Source organism: Corapipo altera, unplaced genomic scaffold (genome assembly GCF_003945725.1).
Source record: "Corapipo altera isolate COAL_440 unplaced genomic scaffold, ASM394572v1 61167, whole genome shotgun sequence".
NCBI lineage: Eukaryota > Metazoa > Chordata > Aves > Passeriformes > Pipridae > Corapipo > Corapipo altera.
Window position 1 is genome coordinate 2,869,153 of NW_020884949.1, and position 25,638 is coordinate 2,894,790.

Sequence of the window (25,638 nt, forward strand, 5' to 3'; positions counted from 1 at the left end):
TGACTATGCAAAGTTCAGGTCTGCTAGACTTAGCAAAGACAGACTGCGAAAGATAACCACTGCTTCAGTTGTACTGTTGGTCCACAGAGCATACAAATGTTGCGAAAAAAAGGTTCTGGCATGGAAGTGCTGTAAATTACTTCATGTCCACAGTAGTCATCTGCAGGACTTCTCCCGAGTGTGTGCAAAGTCATTTTTTTCTCAAATCCCTGTGATTCAAGGTTTGGGGAGCTTTCACAAGGTGCGTTTTTACACTTCTGTGACACAAGAACTACAGACCACCCTCTTCTTTGCTTTTGATGGAAAGTATCAGGCACAGCAGTTGTGACCAGTCCTGGCTGACAGTGCTTTGAGAATAGTTTTGGACTAGATGACCCTCAGAGGTGCTCTCCAGCTGACGTAGTTCAATGATTTGACATTACCAAGCTCCATCCCAGCCCTCAAAGAAGTATTTGAGCTATAGGTAGACTTTGTGGACATTGCAAAGAGAGGTAGATTTCCCTGTCTCAGAAGATTTGGCACTACTGAGCTTGTGTTTGGTCATCCACTTACAAAGAGCAAGTGCAGGTGATTTAGACCAGGAAGCCTACCGAGCTATCAGCATGGTTAATCCTCTGTGGTCTTGCACAAGTAGTGCTGTAGAAGTGCACCTTGAAAAATATAGACTCCTCCAGACAGGCAGTGATATTTCTTGGCATTTTTAACACTGGGGTGTTGAGCAAACATTCATGATTTCTTCAGAGATCAAAAAATTCCCCAAGCCAGATCATTGTCTTGAATTTGCTAAAGGACCTTAAAGCAGATCAATAATAGGAGTTTTTTCACAGATATTCTCCAGATGTTATAGCATGACCATTCTTGAATGATGGGAAGGATACAAGTACTGTCCATGTTCTTCCGAATTCCTCTCCTTTATTATATCTTTATGAGGATTTTGTCTACATTGTTAATTTGAGCCCACAAACTTTCATTTTTAACTATAAAGGAGTTCTTGAATTTCAGGAAGAGAAAAAACACTCTATGATCTTTAAATTGCTTATTTGCCTAGTGTGTGTTTAGAAGTGGATAGACATGGCAGAATTAAAAAGGCTGTACTTTATTAAAGCATTTGAGAACAGTAGTTTAATTATGACTGTGCACAACCACTTCTTAGAAGATTTTGTCTACACTGCTGATTTCAAAGTGAAATCTGAATCTGTATCTCAGGCGGGTGCATTACCTACAAGTTGTCTTGAAGCCCCTGGACAGAAACCCAGTTTCTCTTCATCTCTTAAACCTGTGCCTATGTTCGTAAATGGTTAAAAATTATTTAAGATACTCCTATCCAGTTTTCTATGAATGCTGTTCAGTGTACTCTGACCTCCAAAAGTAATCCATGCTGCTTGGTGGAGAGTCAGTTTTGGGTATTCTGGCATTGTATTGAGATATCAGGCACATTGAATATGATCACAATATGGAGGATTTCCAGGATGTCTGGTATGAGTTCTTCCCACTCATTGTCAGCTTTTATTACTAAACAAGATTTAAGATTTAAAATATGCTAGTATAGACATTTGCTCTAATAGAACTAACCTACAAAAATAGAAAAATATGTTAAATGTGGATTGTTAAACACTGTTCTGCTGTTAACTATAAGAGCTATTCGAGCTCTTCCAGAGTCTCAGCCTGAAGATCTTTAATCAGCTCCTACAAGGCAACCAGCACTAGAGACAAGTTATCCAGACCTTTCTTGGTGTTACAGCTTTTCTTCTGCCACCATGAAGGACAGATCCTGCAGTTGCCCAGGTCCATTCTTCTACACAATCTCTTTCTTCTCCGGTGCAGGATGGAGTCTGTCCTGCTTCTCTTTTCCTGTTTATCTGCACTTCATTCCCTGTTACCAGATACTGGGACAGTGCGTGGCAATATGGGGTTGACCTTGGCTGGCTGCCAGGTGCTCTGAGCTGCTCTATCACTCCCCATCTTTGACCAGACGGGGAGAGAAAATATGTCAAAAGACTTGTGGTTCAAATTAAGAACAGAGAGATCACACAGCAATTACTCTTATGTGCCAAACTGAACTCAACTTATTTCCAATTGTCAATGGTGCAAGATAATGAGAAATAAGAACAATCTTAAAGCACCTTCTCCCCACTCCTCATTTCCTCTTGGGCTCAAGTTCACTCTCAACTTCTCCGCTTTCCATCCCTGAGCAGCGGAATTGCATGGGGAATGGGGACTGTGGTCAATTCATCACGTTTTCTCTGTGACTCCTCACTCACTTCCTGTGCTTCAGTGTGGGATATTTGCTCCGAGTGGATATCTGGTTCGCCATAGGCCTCCATGGTCCAAGCTCCATGCTGTTGCACAGCTTTTTTACTGTATCTTCAGTATGTTCAAACAGAGGTGCCACCACCATTGCTGATAGGCTTAGTCTTGGTCAGTGATGGTTCCACCTTGGAGCCATCTGGAGCTGGCTCCATCCAACACGGTGGAAGCTTCTGGTATCTTCTCATAGAATTCATTCCTGTAGCCTCTCCCCTACCAAAATCTTGATTTGCAAACCTGGTACAGAGGATTATGTTATTTCCTCATACTCTTTTCCTTAAAGTCTTGATTAACATCTCTATTATGTACTTTAATGAGCACATTGCTGGCTTCACCACATGGATACACTCTGCATCTTGCTTTTGCCACTCACGCAAAGTTCTCTTACCTCTCAAATAGCAGGAGGTAACAAACCTCACAGAAGGAAGACTTGAGACATTAAGCAGGAACAGGTGCGCAATCAATAATGCTTCTGTCTTTTCCTGATAAATGTTATTTGCTTTGCAACATTGTTGATGAGCAATCTGGATTTTTTTTAGAGGCTCTAGTGGTGGGATGGCATGTCAAACCCCAGCAAACAGCTGAAATGGTATTTAGCATTTATTTTAAAAATGGGAGACTTTTGTTGGGACATTGTCTATTTTCATCCTAATGTAATATTTTCTAGCAAACTCAAACTTGCAATGAGAATTGTTAAAGGACTACTCTGTAAGACTGACAATATATGTGCATTGTGATATAGAAAAGTTCAACAAAAGGAACTAAAAGAGTAGAAATATTTTTCATTAAATCACAGTAAGACACAAGTCTCCAAAACTAAGTAATGGTTTGAATGGGGGAAGGTTGCAGATGTTCAATCCACTTAATCCTTGTTTTAAAATACATCAAACAAATGGTGTTTTCTAATAATGGATTAACATGGCATCAAGGACCGTTTATAACAGTAACAAAAGTGACATCCATGTGATTTTTGAGGGTGTATTTTTCTTATCCCACCCACCAGCATAGACATAGATTACATATTTTATATAAGATACATATTATTCTCGAGATCTTCAGTTATTTCTGGAATTTTTGTTCTGTTTTTGTTCTGTCTATAATCTCAATTGAAATAAGACCCTCCTGTGTTTGGCCTGTGCTGCCAGAGTTAGTTGCTCCCAATTTTCCAGTTAGGTCAACCAAAAAAATTAAGATATGATAGAGGGTCAGTGGAAGAAATTCATATCAAAACAACTGCTCACTATGTCATTATGACAACCTTCTGTAACAAATGTGCTTCTGGTTTAACTTATGACAATTAATTACTAAAAGTAATTTAATCTGACAGTGGCAAGGTGTTGAAAGACTCCTGAAGATGTCATAAAAGCGACCTTTCTGCCCATAAGCAACCAAAAGTCATTTTTAACAAGAAGCCTCAAAAACAGTACAACTTCTTTTGTACTTTGTTAATTAGTTATTGATTTGAAACAATGCTCTGCCAAATATTGTCAGATTAGCCAGACACCAGCAAGGTCAGAGTGTGACAGTCTAGTCCTGATAATCTTATGGTATATAAGAATTCTTTTTTACTTTGAACCTTTTGTTCTGATATCCTGAAAATTACATTTCCTGGCTTTAGCATCTCTGCTAATTTAAAATACAGCCAAGCTGTCTGTTATGTAGTTGGATATTTTGAGTTGTTAAAAAGATGACACTGTGTTAGAAGAAAATTGCTGTTGATCTAATATCTAATGATCTTTGATGATGGTAATGCACTACTGCTGCAATGCCAATGCCCTTGCTAATCTAGGTGGAAAAGAGCCTGTTTTAATAAAGTAATCAACACGAAGGAATCACAAGGTTCAAGCCAGAGGTACAACAAGTAAGTCCTGAGGTTGTTTAGCAACTCATTGGGATGAAAGATCATTTCATAACTTACATTATTGTGAAACAAAAATAATGGAGGTGAGTCTGGATGGGAAAACGGAGTAGCAGAATTCAGATTTGAATAGCTCAACATTCAACTTTTCAGATTATTAAAATGAGAACCAACAGAAAATGCAAATCTGAATTTCAGATTATGTTTTTCATCCATTTTGATAATTATTTTATCAGCTAATTGTGGTTACTTCAAATACAATTAACTAGAGTACTCTACATATTAAGGGACTTTAGTAAATCTTTATAACTGTACATTAAATAAAAGTGTATTGGTTTACTTAAAGCACTGAGCACTTTGCTGTCTTTATTAGGAGAAATCAAATAGCTTTGAGCCTGTTAAATCTTTCTTTCACTTAAATAACTGCTCTTGAGTGTATGTAATTATTAGAGACAGAGGAGTGAAGAAGAAAAATACAGAGCAAAGCCATTCTATTTAGTTTACCTTATGCAAGAGGTATACACTCCGTAACAGAGACTTTACAGCTGAAGTTTGTTCTGAAACCATAGATGTTAATGAAAATACTAAGTTGTTGTTTTACTTAAATGTGTTGAAGTTTGTTAGATTCATTGTTTCCTGTGGTGGGGAAATCTGCATTTTTCTTGGCAAAATGGTATTTTTCTTGCAATAGCATAGTTTAAAAAAAATTCTGGTTTTCCTTACAGCATATAAACACACTGAAAGAACTGGAAAGTAAAATAGGCTTTAAGTACTTCAGGAAATAGAAAAATAACACTTCTGCATGACTTCCATTAGGAGTTTTTGAATGTTTCAGATGCATTCATTTCAAAAGAAATTGCTTTTAGTGTTGAGAAAAATGCATGTAATCATTTAAATGACTGGCATGATATCTCTTTTTGTGTCTTGTGAAGATAGTTCTTTTTATAAAGGTATTGTATTCATTTTTATTTACTTGCCCTCACAATTAATCTGTTAATTGCCAGAAACATGACTGGTAGGGAAGACATCTGTGAAGATACAACCTGATGGTTTGTTTAAGAAATATTCTTTTGTTCCTATAATTTTACACAAAAGGCCATCTTTGGTGACATTCATTATATTAGGCAGAAGTATGTTGTGGCCAGAGTCTCAATCCCTGAGACTGAGTAGTTTGGAAAGAAAAAAATATTAGGAGATGTAAAAAAGATGCACGTAAAATGTAGGTATCCATAAGAGTGGTATTCTAATGAAATGCAACTGCCTCAATCTTTGAGTATTTTTTATTAATTTGAGTCTTTTTGGCCAAACTGCCGTGGTTGTTACTTAAATTAGAATATATAAGTCCACCTGCAGAGATTGGCAGGTACCATGTGTAGAGCACCATGACGTGGAAATTTTCTTGTGAACTGCTCAAGTATTTTTCAATAGGCATGATATGACTGTGCATGTATAATTCTGAGGAATTATTACACCTCCAGTTTGAGGAGTTTCCCCATGCAGGATTTCCAAATTGTTTGCTAGAACATGGTGCTTCACATTCAGGCTTCCTTCACCTGGAACCTGCAAGTTATATGGGAAAGGGAAAAAATACACAAAAGTAAAAAATGGAAAAGTCTGTCAGAGAGCTAAAAGGGAAATCAGTAATTTTTCTCTGAAATAAAACTTCCTTTGGTTCATTTCCCTCCTTCCTCCTATTCTCTTCTCCTTCTCATCTTGGTGACTCAGCAATGTTCTTGTCTCCAGACTAAAAAATAACAAATGTCATATTTGTGTTTCTCTATATTCTTGTCTTAATAATAAAATAATTAGCTTATGTGTCTTCTACCACATCGGTCAATTTGGAAATAATATAAACAAAGCATATACTGTAGATATTCAGGGGCAAGATCTGTTTTGAAGGAATGGTTTTAATTATGTACTATCCAGCTCAATAGGGAGCAACCGGTCCATTAAAAGTAAACCAGAAAAACTCTAGTCATTTAATATACCAACCCTGAATTTTTTGTTGAAGATAATAATTAAGATACACTGAGAAACTGATTTTGTCTGATTTTCTTCTTGTTTTTGGTCTCCTTTCCTGCCCTTCACTAGAAGAAAGTCAAGTGGTTTTGGCAGGACATGCTAGACTCCAACAGAAGTAATAATGGGAAAATCCACACTGGAATAACAGCCTGATAAAGTTGTCTTACCCTGGCTGACAAGCAGATGCTTTTAGCAGGGAGATGATGATATAATAACATTTGAGACTTAATTAATTTAGCCTAAAATCTGTGGTTTACTTTATAAACAGCAAATCCTTGCAAGTTAGAAAGTCACTTGAATTTCCACATAAAAAGCTGAAGGAATAAGGAGAGGATTTGAACAGACCAGCACAAAGTATTTGCCATGCAGAGAGGCTGAGGCATTGTGGATTGAACAACATGGGTAATGTTTGCTGCTTTCTCTGTATGTTTTTGCACAGATCTGCAGCCAGAGTTGTCCTGTTCAGCTCTCTGTTCCAATGCAAAGCTAAGAAATTCCACCTGTAACACCAGCCTTTTAAAAACACTCATAATGTCTTTGTCATAACTGCATGGTCCTGACATGGCAGCGCTCCAAAGGCATCCAGTGAAGACCCACATTTGCCAAAACTAAAATATAATTTTAGGTCTGTGATACATTAATGCAGCTGAGACACTGGCACATCTCTGAAGAACAACCAAGGACACTGACACCATTGCTCTGTGGTTTTGAGCCATTGTTGAACAGTTTTCAGGCCTGTTGAAATATTTTAAGTGAGGACTTCGGGGCAGGTCCTGTGGTCAAGAGAGTGGAAAAGGAGTTTTAATTTCCAGGGTCAGCTTGTTCCTTGTTGGAGTGCTTTAGAAACAGGAAAAGAGACTGGGTTTGGGTTTTTTTAATCCAGAAGTAAGTCTAGGTTATTGGTTGGGAAGTGTATTAGTTGAGGGCTTAGCTGAGAAAATGCTTTTTTGGCTTGGAGTTGCTTTGTTTCTTCTCTTGTGTGTAATAAAGCTGGATATAAAGGAGAAAAGTAACTCCCTCCTGCTGCCCCAGGGCTTGTTAGGATCCAAGCTTGCTCTGTTCCCACATATATTTAGAATAGGTCTGAATTTTATTTCCTGACCACCATCACCAGGGAAAGCCCAGCATGCATCTGAAGTGTGAAAAGTGGGACAGGATCTGAAGTTGTCTTGGATGGTAATTGTGGTGGGAGCTGGGGAGAACAGGGGCCCTGGGGAAGAGCCAAAACACAAAACATAAAAAACATGGCTAGACATTGTCAGTCATGCATTAGCTAAAACTTGTAATTTTAAGCCTAATCTTAGCAGTCATGTCATAGCAAAATGCTGGTATCACCATTTCCTACCAAGCCAGACCTTCATCCCCTCTGCACTGGTGGGTGTAATTTAAATATTGTCTTACTCTGTGAAATGCATTTTTGCCTTACATCTTTTATTTGGCTTTTAGATATGCCAGATATTGCACATTTCATGTAATACTTGTTTGTTTAGCAGGACTGTTGAGATTGCTTGCTTTTCTGATAAATTTCAGCAGTTTTAGAGGCGGGACTACTCTCTCTCTAACTTAATAAAATGTGTATTTAACTACAATATGTAAGACTTCTACTTTTCCTTTGTGCTGTTGACTCTATCCACACAACATTACTAGGGCTTCATAAGCAATATTGGGAACACTTCCATCAGTGTCCTACTTCACAAATAAAATAGGCAAAAGAAATTACAAAGAGTCATCTCAAATAGATTTCGGAATAAGGCAGGGATCTCTAACACGAAAAAAGCAACCTTAAGTCACTTTGGCATATTGCTTTCTGAAGGCATGTGACAAATAATAACTGTGGCTATGCTATTTCTATCTGCAGCTCCATGAATGACTAAACTTAGCTATTGTGATACCTGGTATCTCCTTCTATCTCAAAAGCAGCTGCTACCTACTGCCAGAGTATAGTATGTATCTTGCCCCCATCTCAGAAAGTGCCCTTAAAAATATAGTATAATTTTTTTATTTTGCCACTTCTTCCTCCTAGGGAAGTGGAAGAGTCTTGCATTTTTTACATCCAAAATCTCATGATTTAATCCCTGCTGAGGTCAAAAGTAAGGAATTTCTGAATACATATGAATACAGATGCTGAATAAAATAACATCACTCACTGATAATGCATTTACATGATTTTAGTGTTAAACCATTGCGGATTCAATGCTCTGTATTTCCATAGAGCTGCATCAGATATTGGTGACCATGAACCCACTCTGCCACCTGCACAGTTGATCAAATCCTGCTGGGTTTTGTGGTTTCAGTAAGGCAAAATATGCAAATAAAATCCATACAGAGCCTGTAGAAGAAGGGAGCAAAAAAAATGTGTCCTCTGTTCACACTTTCAAGGCCAAAGCATCAGCTGTCTATGATTTTATCTCTTCCCCTTTTGTTTTCTCTCAAGTTGTCTCTTTCTCAGTCAACTCAGGACACAGAAATAAAACAACTCCCTTGACCCACTGCTCAGTCAGTCTTCTGTGGTCCTTGCTTCCCTCTGCTCCTTGTATGACCTGCTGAACTGAATTTGAGATTCATGTTATCAAATTTAAGATTTGTTATAAATTTGCCTCCACTGTCAGTTTTCCTCCACCGTTATATTCCCCACTCATGGCTGCTTTGCCTCTGAGATGCTCTTGATGTTCTCTTCTGCAGCCTCCTTTTACCTGGTTTTTCACAGCTGGAATTACCCCGTATAGAAGGCAGTCCATCACCATCCTTCCTGAAAATCCGGTTATTTAAGAGTTCTGCAAGAGCCAACCCATCTTCGTGTGTGCATATCTCCATATATGTAGCATACAGAGTACTGTTGCCTATGTTACTAAATAAGTCAGAAGTACAATTCCTACTGTTAATAAAATGTCCTGCTGCCTCCTGGGAACACATCTTAGGCTGGAGTAGGGAACGTTTCCGAAATATCTGTGCAATAATTCTCTCAACTTTGTGATTAAAATGGTAAAAAAGATTTTCAGGTAGATGGGGTGCTTCCTAATACACTGGAATTTCTCAGTTAAAGATAGAATCTTTTTTAAATGGCCTGAGCTAGACACTTGCAAGTATTATCTTTGCACACTCATGCTGCAGAAATATAATACAAGATCCTTGCTTCCACTTTTCACTTTTACTTTCTTTTCCTGTTTTCAGTTTATATCCTCTCTTTACTTTCATCCTCTTTTCTGATTGTAATGCCATAGCTACTATCTTAGGTGGGGGTGGGTTGGGGGGAATTACACGCTGACTGTTTTTTTGGCTTCTGTTTCAGCTTTGTTGCCTTCAAACCTGTCCTGGTTTGTGGTCAGGACAGAGTTAATTTTTTCTCAGTAGCCGTGAGGGGGCAGAACCTGGAGCTGTGTGGGCTTGTCTAGGTTATTATTCTGTAGGACCTCTCTGCCACCGCTGGAGAGCAAAAGAAAGGAATTCTTGTTGAATAAGAGAAATGGGCAATGCTCATCCTCTACACTGACTCATGGATGGTAGAAAATGCACTGGGAGGGTGGCTGGACTGATGGAAAAAAGATCAATTGGCAGCACAGTGGGAAACCCATCTGGGCAAGGCTGCCTGGGTAGAGAAGTTGGCTGCAAAAGTACGTCATGTCAATGCACACGTACTGAAGAGTCGGGCTCTCACACTCCTGCAAACCCTCCAAGGCAAGTGCTACGTGCTGGCACTGGTGGAAACAACCACTGGATGGCTGGAGATGTACCCTGTGCATCACACCACTGCCCAGAACACCTTCTTGGGCCTTGGAACGCAAGTTCTGTGGTGACATGACACCCCAGAAAGAACTGTGTCAGACTCATTTCAAAAACAGCCTCATAAACACCTGGGACAGAGGGCATGAGATTGAGTGGGTATATCATATTACCTACCATGCACCAGACTCCAGGAAAATCAAAAGGTACAATGGACTGTTAAAAACCACTTTGAAAGCAAAGGGTGCTGGGACCTTCAAACATTGGAATCTATATTTAGCAGATTTAAACAATGACAAAAGCCTCTTAGACCTTGTCCTGCACTGAGATTTTGGTGCTACTCTGGTGGTAGCAACCCAACATATGTGTTCATTATGTTCTACCCTTATGAAAAAGTTTTTGTCTCATGTAAGGCAAATATTTGCAAAAGGAATGAGGAAAATGCAGCAGTTAATAAGTATTATTTAGTACTCATAAGGGTGCTGTTGAAAAAGAATGTTGTTATACTTACATTATATATTAATTTTAAGATAATTATTTGTGGAAGATTTGGAGGGAATTGCAAAAATTTGCGTGACCCATGGCCCCCTAAGGCAATGGGACAAGCTGTATGCAACTGTCAAGGTGGTGCTGGTGGGGAAGGATCTAACATCTCCAGAGACAGAAGATGTGAGCCTTCTAGCCAGTGTGCAGTTCTCTTGTCCTGTATTTAACGTGTGTAACATACTTGTTTACAGTAGCTCATTGAGCTAGAAGGGGAAATTGTTTTGCTGTGATAATTTGTAATTATAGAAACCACCTTCAAATAAATTGTTAAAAAGCTATTCAGCTGTATGGCATATTTCCCTGTTTGCGTGCATTCCACTTTTCACTTTTCCCCCAAAAATGTTATTCCAACTCCTTGATTTAAAAAAAAAAAAAAAAAGAAAAAAGAAAAAAGTAGAAGGAGAGAGCTGTTCCCAGAGCTGAAAACTAAACTGATTTTTCTTTATTTGAGTTTTTTTTAGTTTTGATGAATTAGAGAATTAGAAGTTTAAGGTGGCATCTGAGCTGCTCTTCCCCAGTAAAGTCAGTGGCGGTTCAAAGCCTCCAGCTCTTGTCCCATCTCTAACTTTCCAGCAACAGGCTACCTTAAAAAAAAGAATAAAGTAAAATTTGGCACTGAAACAGGAAATATGTGGACCTGTCACAGTAAGCACTCTCAAAGGGCAAGCTGCTTTGCAAAGAGCTAATTAACCTTAGGAAATAATTACACAAATATGCAAATGTTGTTTAGATAATTCCATGTGTTATCAACTCAGGTAGTCCATCATAACTGCAGACCTTGCAATGTCTAGGTGTTAGAATCTGGCATAGTTGATAAGGCTTCAGTTGCTGCATTACTTGAGCTTGGTATTTGACAGTTAATGACTGTGGTATTACATTAGTAAATTTAACCTGTTTCTTGAATGCAACTGAACATAACATAGTATTCACCATGTGCACACTGCTTATCTGTGTATTCCTAATGGCTCCAGCCATTAAAATGCTATATACCTTTCAACTGCTAGCACTAGCAATACTGGAAAAAAATGGCAGACCAAAATCTGAGTTCTCTACCTCCACTTCTCTGTCCAGTGGATGGCCTGGGTATTTGCCCACAATCATTTTCAGTTTTCAGGGACTTAAAAACTACTACAGAGAGAATTTTAAATCTGCAAGTTAGTTTTCTCAAAGCAAAATCTTCTTTTGAAACAAAACATGGAGTAGAATTTTGTACAAGTGTATTTCTGTCAGCACTGCATAGAGCCCAAAACTATGTAGTTATGAGCTGCCGTTCTTGGTGTAAGATCCTCCAAAACTGAGCCCAGCTGATCTGGGCTGGAGGAGCCCAGGATGTCCCTAACTCATCCCAGGCCTTGACTTGAGGCTGAGCACATCAGTGGCTGGCAACGTCTTCTCTTCCAAAAGCTGCTGCTTCAAGCATCTGTAGGAGAGGTTCTGGCCCTGGGATATTAAATGCCTTCAGATATATATGAAACACAAATTTATTAATCATTATGATATTATTTTCATAGACTGTACTGTGAAATTATTTGATTAAATTTTTGATATTAAAATTAAAAACTCCGTATTAACCATATATGATTATTTTTTTGAGCAATCGCTACTTTGGTTTAAAAAGCGAGGTGTTTTTTATATATAGTTAAGAGACTGCTTTTAAAAATACTGGGGAAAAAAGCCTTTTATCACTAGCAAAGGGAATCTGTTCTTAGACTTGTATTTGCCAATACTCATCTCTTCCACATAAAATAAAATTTTATTCTATTTCTAAACACTTGTTGATCATTTCTCATTCAGTAAGAATATGTGGCAAGAGCATCTTTTTGATTAGCCCCATGCACCTGTCCTTTACTGAATCAGAACCCAATATCTGATTACTTCTGTATTACTTTTATGGATGCCCCTTTTATAGCAGGATCCAGAATATGTGTTTTCTCTAGCATTCAGGAAAAGGAATAAATCAGCAATCTAAAATCTCTCAGCAATACTTGGGTTAAATGATTTTAATCACCTTTATCTCCAAGGCAATCTTCAGTGAGATTTGCTGCATCCAAGTATGACAGGTGTTCAATATCTTGTAGTCTCCATAGCATTAATAATCACTGATGGTAAATGAGTTATATTTGCTCTGTTTTTATTGGTGAAAAGAACTAAAATACAATAGTTATTAGGGAAAAGACATTCATGTCTTCCAGCTTTCAGTAGCTGGAAATCTAAGTTCAGCTTTTCCAGAACCTTTCCCTCTCAGTCTGTTTCACAAACAAGAATGAATTCAACCTCAGATGCCTTTTGAAGTACAAAGTGTAATTTCTGCTGGCTAATCTCCGTTCATTTCTGTACAGTCATATAGATAATTATGTAAAGCATGACCAAGAGACCCCCTCTCTATCAAATAATTCAACAATGTCCTATGTAAGTGCATTGAATTTAGCTGTAGTGAAATGACAGAAAGCAACAGCTGCTGAGACTGTCACCTTTCATACTGAAAATGCAGCATCCAGCCTCATAATTTAATACAGGCCAGGCAGAGGAGGTTAATCCTCACAGACCCAGCGCAATTTGAAATCCTAAGGAGACTGACTGTGCTCTGCTCCCACAACCAGATGTTTCTTGTACAGACGTGGTGCCAGGTTATTCTCTGTCTGAGTTGTTTAAAATATGGGCTTGTTACAAGAGGAAAAAATAAGCAGATGCTCTGAAGAGAGAGCTTTTCTTCTAAGCATATAGGACTCCTCTGAACTCCTTCTCACACATATGTGCTTTTCTTACCTCGTTTAGGGCCTAGCAGAGTATGGACAACAACACAGTTTATCCTGACATTTTATGGCTTTTTTTTTTACCAGTAATAAAGGAAACCGTAGTTACAGTCTATATCTAACTCATTCTAGCTAATTCTTTTTGCTTTTATAGAATCTTATTGAATCTTTGTACTAGACTGTGAAGCTGTGCAGTTATTGATTTGTTTACTAGACCACTGGTTATGCTTTAATTGGTGGAAGTTTCTTTGGTCTGAGTTCAGAAGCTTCTTGCTGATATCTTAGTCTTGTGGAATCTGAGATTGTGTGCTTTTCCCAATAGCACATAGAATAAAAAATACAAATCACCTGAAAATGCTGTATGAACCAGAAACAACCTCCTCTTTTTCTCAGAATGTTAAAACAGGGTTGGGTAGCTATACAAAAATTGCTGTTAAGAGTATTTATGGTAAAATTATTATTTTTAAAAAGTACCTCCCGTGTATTTAACTAAAATAAATCTTTCAGATAAACTAGTAATTTTAAAACTTTCCCAGTGTTTTAATGTGTGGCTTCCATCCGTATCTTAATTAAAGTACATCACTTTTCCATAGGAAACTCTGTTCAAGTTATCCTTCAGCTTTATCTTAATAACTGGTCTGTCAATCATATTTTCTTCATGAAATTTCTTTGGAAAAACTTCCCACTTCCCTCACAAAGGAAGGAGTCTTTATCTCCTTTCCTTATCTCTACAATCAAATTTCAAAACAGCAATAAACTGTTTTGATATAAGCCCTTTCCTATACTGAGGTGGTTTACAATACTTAATACATAATTAGTTAAAACTATGTTCTGTCATAGTCAATCAACAGCAGGATTAAGAGGAATTCAGTGGTTTTGGCTTTTAATCACTGCTGCCACAGAGAAAAAAACATAAAAGCACTTAATTGTTTTAAGAGCTTTGGGTCCAGATCTGTGAAAGATTTGTAGCCATCTCACTCTTAAGAAACAGGGCATGAAAATAGAAGTAAAAGCGGAAGTCCACCATATTATTTAGTTGTCTCTCTTCCCACCAATTTTAGACATTTATAAGAGCTTAAATTCTCAAAACTGAGTTGCAGAATGGAACTGCAACCTAAATCACTTCAACATTGTTGGTAAAGTTACAATAATTACAATAATTCACACTGCATAATTAGCAGCTTCTGATTGCCAGTGACTTTTACTGGTTTGTGCTTTTTTTCCCCAAGGAGACAACGCTTTTGTGGTCTGTGTCAGAGTCACCTAAGGGTATGAAGTTGTTGGTGGAGCAGAGCAAAGGGAAAAGGGATGCAAATTTTAGGAAATGACATGACCTTGACTGATCAGCTCTTTCTGGCATTGAAGAGTTTGGAAAGAGGCTGCGTTGTTATGCTGGGGGTGTGAAATCCTGGTGGAGCAGGGGACCTAGCAGAGCATCTTACTCTTGTCACCTGAGACTAGACCAGATTTGTAGTTACAACCCTGACAAACTGAGAAATAAGGAAAATATAGTGGGGTACAGTACTTTCTGAGAGCCTCTAAGGTGTGAGTGTACAACCCCAACTTTTGATGGGAGTGCAGTAAGATCAGTGTACATCACTCTAGTACCTTCAGTGATTCTTACATTGACTGACTTTGACAAAATCTTGTTCAATAATAAGAAAAAGGGTTCCCCTAACTACCAAAGATTCCAAAGTAATGGATGCAACCAGACAAGAGGTGTTTTATTTGTGCTGTGTCTCATAATCCACAGTCACAAGAAGTAGTGTTTAAAACAGTAGTTGCAAAACCATAATTTGAATCTTTGGCGGATTTCCAGTGGCCCATAATATGAAAAAAAAAAAAAAGCAAAAACTGAAATTATAGGTGTTTTCCAACCTAAGTGATTCTATGATTCTGTTTTTATGTTGTTCCTACCTGGTTTTTTTTGTTTTATCAGACTAAGGCATAACTACTTTAAACAAGCCATCAGCGAACAAACGTTTGACAAAGACTTGTCAAAAGAATGAAAATCCAAGCAGTGGCTCATAATTTCTTTGAATGCCTCTGTTTAGCAGAATTGTCGTCATGGTATTTAGACAAAATTTTGCAGATGCATAATTTTTGTTGTCTATATTAAAGTAAGTCACAAAACCCAACAGTTTTACTGCCTTTAAATTGCAATCCTAAATTTTCTTTATTTGGACAAAAGAATCTGTTCTTTTTTTGACACTAGAGTATATTCATTTGAGGTTTGTTTTAACAAAACATTTTAACATATAAGAACACTTTGCTTTTAGACAGAATTAGCATTTTTTAAAGGTAATTGTCACAAATGTAATTTCTTTCTGCAGGATAATGGATCTCCTGAAGAACATGCAATTTATGTTTGGGACCATTTTATTTCCCAGTCAGCTGCAGAGAACGTGTTTTTTGTTGCTCACAGTTATGGTGGACTTGCCTTTGTAGAGTTGGTAAGTGTGAATTCTCCATTTCCTTCTTTCCTGAAGACTGTCACAGATTTTCTAAATTCTTTGTGATCACCTTCTTGAAAGTAGCCATACAGGAACAGCTGAACTAGTGGTCACGTACGAGTCTGTGAGGATTTCTTTGCAACTGCAAGGTCATTGCATTTTTTCTGGCTTTGAGATAGATAATAAGGTCCCAAGTGTGCATGAACCTGAAAGACTGGGAAAAAACAAATGCATTGGATCCTCCTTGTCCACACTGTATACCAAAAGCCACCAGTTTCTGCTGTGGGATAGAAAGACTGGAGGTATAGACTGAGGACATATAAACACAGATTTTAAGCAAAATCACATTAACAAATGCAACTTTCTGTATATAGATTGAAACTGAACAGGAGTGGAAATTTAGGGGTTTTACTCAGTTTTGCAGTTTTTCCACGAAGGTTTGCAGAAGTTGCTGGGAAGACATGTTTTGCCATTTATTAGGCTGTGTATAAACCCTGAAGTAATGTAAGGCAGGGTAAACTCTGCTCAGTGTAAAGGTGCTCTGCACTTGGAACTGGACTTGCTGAATATCCAGTTTGTTGGTCTTCCACCATTTTCTCTAAAGGCAGATTTGTTGACCCTATCTGGTGTACAAAGATGCCTGTTGATCTTGTATACCATTCTTTCAGTGCCTGCTCACTTACTTTGAGATGCTGGTGTAATCAAGATGTGTTTTATTGAAGAAAACTAAAAAATAAAAAACAAGGGTTCTGTTTATGTGGAAAGGTAAATTGCACCACATTACAATTGGTTTTGTAGACATGGGAATCAGCAGATATACATATATGTACATTTTTTGCCTACAACACGTTAGTTTAATATAACTGAAAGTTGATTGAAGTGGTTCCTACCTGAACATAAGATGAATACCTTAGTTAAGTAAGAGCATGCGTGAGTGTTTTGGTTTTAATCTTTAATTCTTGTAGCAAGAACTGTCTAGTACATGACCACTTTTATTACTTTAAGAACTTAGGATTTTTATTAACCCTTTTCGTTTGTAGAAATTAGTGCCATTTTCATTGTCCCTGTGCTTCTGGAGGAGTATTTATAAAATATGTATGACATGTACAGATTTGAGATTTGAGAACTGTTCATTTTCCTGATCTAAAGATCATTTGAGAATTGATCATCTTCCACGAAATCTCGAAGTCTCAAAACTAAATTTTTAAGAGACCCTGAAGGTGAATAATTCCCTATATAACCACATCTTTGGGCAAAAAAGGGGTTATGTTGCATTTGCCTTTTGCTCCTCAGATGCAATGAACTTATGGAACAGCTCTACTGTCTTGACTTTCCTGAGTTGTTATTTTCGCCGCCTTGTGTTTCAGCCCAGATTATTCTCATGTAACTTGCGGGTCCAAAGTGAAGCATTGGCAGAATATCTCTAGGTGTTGTAAAACCACATTGTTTGGATCACCAAATGCCCAGAGATACATATGTTTAGCAGAGGATAGGAATAAAAATCAACTAGAGACCTTTCTCACTGTTTCCTAAACAAAGTGCTGACTTGACAGAGTCTTGGAGAGCTTTTCCATTACATTTCAGTCAGTGGGTTGAGGTCACATGGGTAACAGATGACCAAGGTGTCATTCCCATTTTTCCTGTTTCTCTGGTCACACTGGTGGATATTTCTTCACTTTTGTTCTACTTTAATATGAAGAACGTTGATGTTTCAGAACAAGACTAGACTTCTAACCTTGGGGCTTCCAGGGTCAGGGTGCTCAGGGCCTGTGAAATTATCACAAGCTGAGCTAAAGTTTTCATCCATCACGGGAAGCAACCAGTGAGTAAGAAATTAAAAAAGGCCTTTGTCTGAGAGACAAGATGGTCTCAGTAAGGGTCAGCTTCTATAGTCTGCTGTCTCTGCAGGAGATGCATGCCTGAGAGGAAGAATATAATATATAACCATTGACACATCACATATCTGACATGCAAAACTAGACCTGAAATGTATTTTTAATGTAGTCCAATGTTTTTCTAAAAAGTCAAAGGATATTAACACCTGGTTTTCATAGACGTGGTTTGATATCTGAGTTCCATTGAAAGCAGTTTGATTAAATAATTCATACACTGAAGGAGAGGTCGTTGAAATAAACCCTGAACTATTTTATCACAATATTAATTTGTAAGATTTTATTTTGTTATCATGTCCTTTCTCTTAAACTTTATATCCATATGGCACTTAGTAATTGCAAAGAACTCAAAAAAAGAAATGGAGCAGCTGATGGGCAATTACTGTCTTATGACAAATTTCGATCACTTTTCTTTTTTCCTTGCTTCTTGTGGGGGTGATGATGAGGTTGATAGAGCAGCTACACCACATAGCAACTGTACCACTTCTACACTTCCTTTGCAAGGATTTTGGGTCAACTGATTCATGAAATTGTAGGTTACAGTTGTTATGGAGACCTGTTGCACAGCTGCTCCTTCTGCATCCGTGCCTCTTACAGGAGAGCAGTGTGAAGCATATGGCTTTAATTTGGAGTGAAGGTTTCTCCCTGAGCCCTCTGCGTTTTATTTTGCCTGCAGGGAAAAAGAAAATGAGCAGGAAAAAGTCCAGAAACATTTGTGTTTTCAATTAATATCTTTTTAATTCACTTTGCCTGTTAAGTGCTGTGAGGTCTGTCCTGATGGCTTGCAGTAATCTCAGCTACAGACATCCCCAGCTTGCCAGTTCATCAAGGTGCAAGGCTCTTGCACGGGATGTTCTTGCACTAAGCAGAGAAACCCAGCTAAACCTGATATTAAGCAAAGACTTGTTCATGGGCCTTTGTATCATAATGTGGGAGGAGCTGCCACTCTAAGAACAATGCAGAGAAGTGTTCAGCCTTGCGGGGGAAGTACCTGTCCAGGTGCTTCTTTGTTTGCAGCTCCTAAAGGAGGTAGGAAAAGCAGCTCTGCTCTGCCTTGTCGCTCGACTGGGATGTGCATGCACTTTATTGGGAAGCTCAAAGTGAAAAGAGACCAAATAGGACCATCACATGTGAAACTGGTGAAAGAAGAGTATAATTTTTGTTTGCAAAACTTTGGTGGCCAAACCTGTCTTCATTCTAACTTTAATCTCACCATAAACATAAGGCTATGATTTGTAAGTCCTTCATTAAACAAACCAGTAAAACTTGTTAGCAATTTTCAAATACGTGCCACAGCATCTAAAAATTTTATTGGTCTTTGCAACTTTTTGATCTACATTTTCTTGTGTCTGTGATAGCAAGATGTTAAGAAAAACAGGATGAGTCTGTAACATCATGCTCAAATGCACAGAAACTGTTATCCAGTTACCGCAACGTAGGCACACATTTTCTCACAGAAATACTCACAGAATATGCTGAGTTGGAAGGAACCCACAAGGATCATTGAGTCCAAACCTTAGCCCTGGAAAGGACCATCTCCAGGCATCACACCATGTGCCTGAGATATGATCCAAACACTTCTTGAACTCTGGCAGGCTTTGTGCTGTGACTACTTCTCTGGAGAGCCTATTCCAGCATGCAACCACCCTCGGGGTGAGGAACCTTCTTCTAATATCCAACCTAAACCTCCCCTGACACTTCAGGCCATTCCCTTGGGTTCTGTCACTGGTCACCACAGAGGAGACATCAGTGTTTGACCCTCTTCTTCCCCTCATGAGGAAGTTGTAGACTGCAATGAGGTCTCCCCTCAGCCTCCTCTTCTGTACCTTGCTCTGTCATAGATTACTAGGGGAACAATTGAAAGTGATTAATATGTATAGGAATTAAAGTTCCACCAATAAATGTAATTAGTTGTATTGTTGTTGTTATGCTTATAGCTTGAATTAGAAGTACTAAATCATAAACCATATGTTAAAATGTATCAATATTTAGTAATTAAAACATTATGTAATTGTGGTTTGAAATTAAATGTGCATCTAATAATATCTACACATAAATTACTTTTTGAATACACACTACTAAAAGTAATTGTTGGGTCACTGTGTTCAAGCCATGATTCGTGAATCACATCGCAGCTTCTTACTTCTGTTGTCCCTTGCACGATGTAGTCAGGGATTTATTTTCAGAAGCGGTTTGCGTTAGTTGATGGTTGAGAAACTTTCCTAACTCCAAACTTATAATAATTTTATGAAATTTAACAGAAAGTGAGAATTTCAAGTTGATGGAGTCAATTTTATATTTAGTTTACAGAAAATAAGAAGTTTCTGGTACAATACCTTTTTTGAATTTTTCTGCCAAATTTTGTGTGTTTGCAATTATTTTACTTTAAGAAGAATGCTTTTCCTTGTCATCACCTGCATGAAAGACCCACACAGGAGAAAAACCAAATAACACGGGAACTGTGACAAAATTTTGAGAATCAGTAGTGGTATCTCCAGGTTACAACACTCATACTGCTGTAAAAATACAAAGTACCCAGGGAAATGTAATAATTAGGAGAAGGAAAGTAGGTTCATTGTCTTTAGCGGATGAGAAACTATTCATTATGGTCTTTTTTGGCTTAAATATTGAATATATATATTGATCATTTGCAGAAAGGTGTAGATAAAAATGTGTGTGTGTGTGTATTTTTAGGCAGCTTTGTTAAAATGAGAGCCCTTAAAATACACTGTTCAAATTACCGTCTCTACTGTAGAGTCCTAATTCCATCAAAATCTGACAATTTTGTCCATTTGAAATAAGTTCAGGTCCATCATTTTGAGATACTGTCTGCAATATGCTGCTACTTCATTTTGCTGTATTGTGCCAAGTATGGCGAGGACCTGACCCTGACTGGAGCTGATAGGTGCCATAATAATGATGATAGACGGGTACCTACTGAGCTACCTGTGAGTCTCTGAGGCTGCATCAGTATTCTGGCACAGGCAAAATGCAATTTAGGAACCTTAATGACTGAGCTGTGAACCTGTCATTAGTTTTTCATTAATTTAATTTCCTGAAGTCTCAGACTGAATGATTTGTTGTATTTAGCTTTTTATATGTACTAATACAAATATATCTACTTATTTTTTAAATTTAGTTTGCCTTGAGAATTGATGAGTTGGTACTGTGGATATGCAACTCTTAATTCCCCTGGCTGACACATTAAATCAAAATACCTCTACTGATGTGTGGTAGAGATAATATAAGATCTGTGATGGCTGTAGGATGCATGAGAGCGAGGTGGAAGTAGAGAGCTGAGAAGCAAAACACCTCAATGTCCAAGGCTTTGTGAGCACTTATCACAAAAAAAAAAAAGAACACTCTTTAAATGTTGAACATCAGTAGGGAGAGCAATATGGGATGCTTCTTGTAGGTTTATGGGGATTTGGGTTATATGTCTGGTCTTTGGCAATTCACCTCAGGTAGAGTTACCTGTTTTAGGTCTCATCTTTTTCTGTGTTGTACATTTACATTAGCATCTCTTTGAGTCAGGTCTGGCTTAGATGTGCACACTGAGAAAAGCAAGTCTGAAAGTAAAAACAGAATCTTAATTCCCTTTGGTTATTTATTTCCACTATTCTTTGTTATACTTCTTGGAAAAATGCTTGTTCATCTGAAAAAGGTCAAACAAGATATAAGAGTGGACAAGAGAGTTAATGGAGACACAACAGTGGGTTGTATAAAAAGGGTTGGGCAGGACTAGGGTCTCTAACCTTGATGAAGATTTCTTTTAGTATTCCTGTTACTACCATAGGCACACAAAGTTATGTATGCGCTCATGATACTGGCTTCTGGCATGAAGCAGTGAAATCACTGCTGGTATTTAGAAGTAGAATTTCTTCAGTAATAGAAATTAAAGGAAATAATACAAATTCAGGACACAGGCATTGACTGGCTAGTCATCTGTATTTGTGCATGAAGAGTGATGTCATCAACAGGGAATAGCAGGGATGGAGAATCCCTCGGACAAGCAGCTTCATCACCAATGACTATAAGTAAATGACAAAACTAACATGTAACTCAACAAAAGAGTCAAGTGTGATACTGTGATTTGTTCACTTTTTCTGTCCCAGGAAGGGAAATACTAATGCTGACCAGCATTCTGGTGCGATTAATCTGAGGTAATTTGAGACATTTGAGAAGATTAATTTAGTCTGGGAGAGATATGAGGAAGAGGTGTTGGTACCTCAGAGCAATGGAAAATGTGTTTTACTAGAAACAATGAAGAATCCACAGATCTGCCATGACATGGTGCTACACGGAGATGTCCTACCTATCATAAGCACCAGAATCAATATAGCCATAGAGATAGTACACACACCCTCTAGGCTTATCAGTCTTAATAAGAGCTGTGTAATCTGTCATTGCTCTTACATTAACTCTGGTAGCTATATCTAGACAGAGAAGGTTCAGCATCTATTCAGTATTTGTTGCAGAAACAGTTTTAAAAGCATGGCTTGTTCAGCCTGGTAAAGGAAAGCTTAGAGGGATTGGTAGCACTCAGCAAATACATCAGAAGAATAAACAGCAGGGAGAGAGAGCTATATAAACCAAAGAACAATGTTGGCACGGGAACAAATGGATTAAAACTGGTCATGAATAAATTTAGTGTGTAATTAAGTTTCTCACCATTGGATTACGATGTCCTGTTTGGGAACAGGACCAGGGCAAAGCTGCTACCCAGTGTGACCCACACATGGCAAGAGTTATGTGAGTAATTGGCCGAGAGTGTCAGACCTTGGTGTGACCCAGGAGTCCACGTTCCTCTGAAAGCCAGCACACGCAAGTGCATGTTTTCAGCCATGAACAGTTGGACCCATTTTTGTTAATTTTTCTGGAGTTGGTGCCTCTCTGACTCCACGCTCATGCCACTGGAAGCACCGAATTTGAACCAAAACCAGGTCAAACTTCTAAACAGCAGTGTTTGCAAATAACTTTTTCCCTCCTCCTTACTTGTTTTGGGAAACAGTGGAATCATTTTTGCTAATGCTTTTTGAAATGCCCAAGTTTCAGCGTGAGGTAGAAAGCAACAGGTATTGCAGATCTTGTGGTGAAGATTTGCAACAGTAAGGAAATTAAATGATAGATTAAGCAAAAAATACTGAAATATCTTAGTATGTGTCACTGCCTGCTCTAGGAAACAGCTTCTTGTGTGTATACACACATATATATATTTTTATGCGTATATTGCCCATTCTAACACAGAGCAGATAAACATTCTAGGCCACTCTTTGCCTAAATAAATAAGCTGACAAGTGTACACTGACATCATTATTTCACCTGCTAATGTTTATTGTTATTATCCACTTGTGTTGCAGTAGCAATCACATGGTAGTGACTTTTCCTAAAGCGCTTGCAGTCTGGAAGGATGCTCTAACAGAAAGAGACAGAGAAATATTGAACGATTACCCCACAGTTCATAGCATCATAACTGCATGTCCTTTTTCATTTTTTAGTGGTTTAGTTTAAATGCCATGTAGGCATCCCCTTCCTCAGTCATCCACAGCCTTCTTAGCCATGCTGCTAGGTGAGAGGAGAGGATGGCAACAATGAAAGCCTGAGCACTGGCCACTTCCAGAATATGCAAAACTTCTTTTTTGCATATTCATCCCTCCTCATTACTTTGCTCTAAATAACATGCTCAGCCTCATTACATTTTGCTTCCTCTTAATCATTTGCTAATGTGATATCTCTTGCTTCATTCAGTTCAGTCCGTGGTCTCTGGCTAGCTATACATATGCCCCTTCCTCATTTCTTTCCAAAAAGAGAAGGGCAATGTTTCATGGACTGGAATGTTATACTGAGTAGTAATTGCAGGCACCACCCATCATCACTTTTCATCTCATTGTACCATTCATATTAATTTTCTAGGTTGACACCAAAGTTGGAATGTTGATTATAAAATAAACACTGGCGATGGGTAAAAGTTAGGATTACTTGGAAATATGTGTTTGTATCCTATGGGACTCGGAGGTGAAAAGTATTTCTGCATGTCTTTGCAGAGACTTTTCTAGAGTTGCATCATTTCATTAGTTTTATATTTTTATAATTTCTTTGCACTGTTTTAAAATCCATACACTACACAGTGAACATATAGGTTTCTGCATGAAAAGGTTTCTGATCTGTAGCAGTTATTCTCATACTTCCATGTACTTGTTCTCTTGTTGCTCAACTTATATAACTGTATCTTCTATTAATTTTTTTTTATTTTTATTTTGTATGTCTATTTGTCCGTAGTTCTATTTGTCAGTATTTCTTTGGTAGTATGCTGAGAATTGAACTTTCTATTTTCAGTGCAATTAACATAATTTACTCAAGGTGAACTTCAGTACTGTTGTTCTTCTGGGTAGGACTTTGGTCAATGCAACCAAAATGGTACTAAATTTTTGTTTCCTAAAGTGTCTTTGAATTTGGTACCTGCTAATGTTCATGTATCCTCGAAGTATTTTACTGCTCTCAATTTTCCTTTCCCTAGTGGTACTGAATGTAGTAGATGTGAATGTAGATTATTTCCTCCCAACACCCCCCCAAACAATGTTATCTCACAGTGTTCCAAATTAAATCTAGCTGTGTTGTGGCCCTTGTTGCACAGGATGACAAATGGAATTGTCATAACGATCCCTTTTGTGCTATAGGTCTGTGAATTTTGAAAGCTTGTTTTATATTTCTTTCATGCCTTAGTTCTCTTGGCAGTTTCTCCCACTTTATTGTCACTTGAAAATTTAATTAATTCCAGATCATTAATGAAGATATTAAATCAAACCATATTTGGTATCTGTCCCTATATCTGACAAGAAACTTCTGATTCAGTAGATTTCTTTGTATTATTATCCTTTCCTCTGTAACAAACGTGGATAGTGCCTTCCTAAATCTTCATTTGCGAAGCCTAGCCATGATGAATGATTATCCTTTCCTGCATAGTTTCAATGGTTTGAAATTCTGCTAGACAGTATAACTTATCAGTCAGTTTATTTTTCACTTCAAATTCCTGCTACGAAAGGAAAAAAAGCCAAAGCACAGAACCATGTTCAAAGTATACATCAGTCATCCTTTCAGCTGTTTGCAAATAAACTTCAGCCCTTGAGCCTCTCAGAGCTGATGGGCAATGTCTCTGTGCAACCATCTCCTTAAAATGTGTAGAGCACATTGTTAATCCTGACAATTAATTTCAGGACCAGGATGACTGGTTTTCCTGAATTTCTTGGCTTGCTATTTATTTCCTCACTGGTTGTAGAAACTTTGCAGACGTTACAGTTCCATTGAGATGTTTGCTGTCTGAACCATCTCATATTCATCAGAGCTCTTCCAGGCTCTGGGGAAATTCATCAACGGTAGCAGGAGACATATCTTCTGTCCTGAACCTCTTAAATACCTGACAGTGCACATGTTTGCCTTATCATAATTTCTCTGATGTAAACTATTTCAGTCTGTCTCTTTTTTGGCATTCTGAGGTGAAATCCTGAGATGCTGGCACATGTGCTGTCCTCCTGCATCAATAAAAAGTCACGTCTCCTGTTGTCCTGGACAAACTTACTGCCTTTTTGTCCCATCCAGTCTGATGATCTTCAGACTTTACCTTCTTAATCATAAAATATTCTATGAATGCGCATCTTGCTTTTTATTTTATTTAATCCAGCTGTTTCTGGTTCTTACGAGCAAGTGCCTCTTTTTGCTGTGTTGCATCAGGACAGAAAAAATAAATTTCTAGAACACCATTTTATGTGGACGTGATCATTACATCTGGCTATGCATTGAACTGGCTGGAAAGTAAAACAACTAAGTACGTTGGTTGTGGTTTGGTTTTTTTCCCGCAGGTATAGTATGAAAAAACCTGGCATTTTATTTAACTTTGTAGGTTGTTACCCCCTTAGCTTGGTTTGGAGAACAGCATAATATTAAAGATTTTACAACATATCAACACCGTCTGAAGGTTTGCAGTTCTTTTTGAATGTATATAGGAACATTAATGCAGAAGAACAGTAGGAGTTTTATATTTGCTTATACAAAGAAAGATGTGGGAATATCAAACATATTATGCACTGATA

The 25,638-nt window shown here is 37.9% G+C and overlaps 1 protein-coding gene across 5 annotated transcripts in view; it reads left to right on the forward strand.

Moving 5' to 3' along the window:
• Positions 1–25,638, forward strand: part of FAM172A (family with sequence similarity 172 member A) — a 267,049-nt gene that overhangs the window by 135,018 nt on the left and 106,393 nt on the right. For 4 of the 5 annotated variants that reach the window (XM_027662902.1, XM_027662901.1, XM_027662904.1 and 1 more), the window contains one exon: positions 15,540–15,659. In XM_027662902.1, the coding sequence (XP_027518703.1) occupies positions 15,540–15,659 (120 nt within the window). Of the gene's footprint in view, positions 1–15,539; positions 15,660–20,358; positions 20,527–25,638 lie in introns of those variants that run through there. The other variant, XM_027662905.1, reaches the window with a different exon arrangement.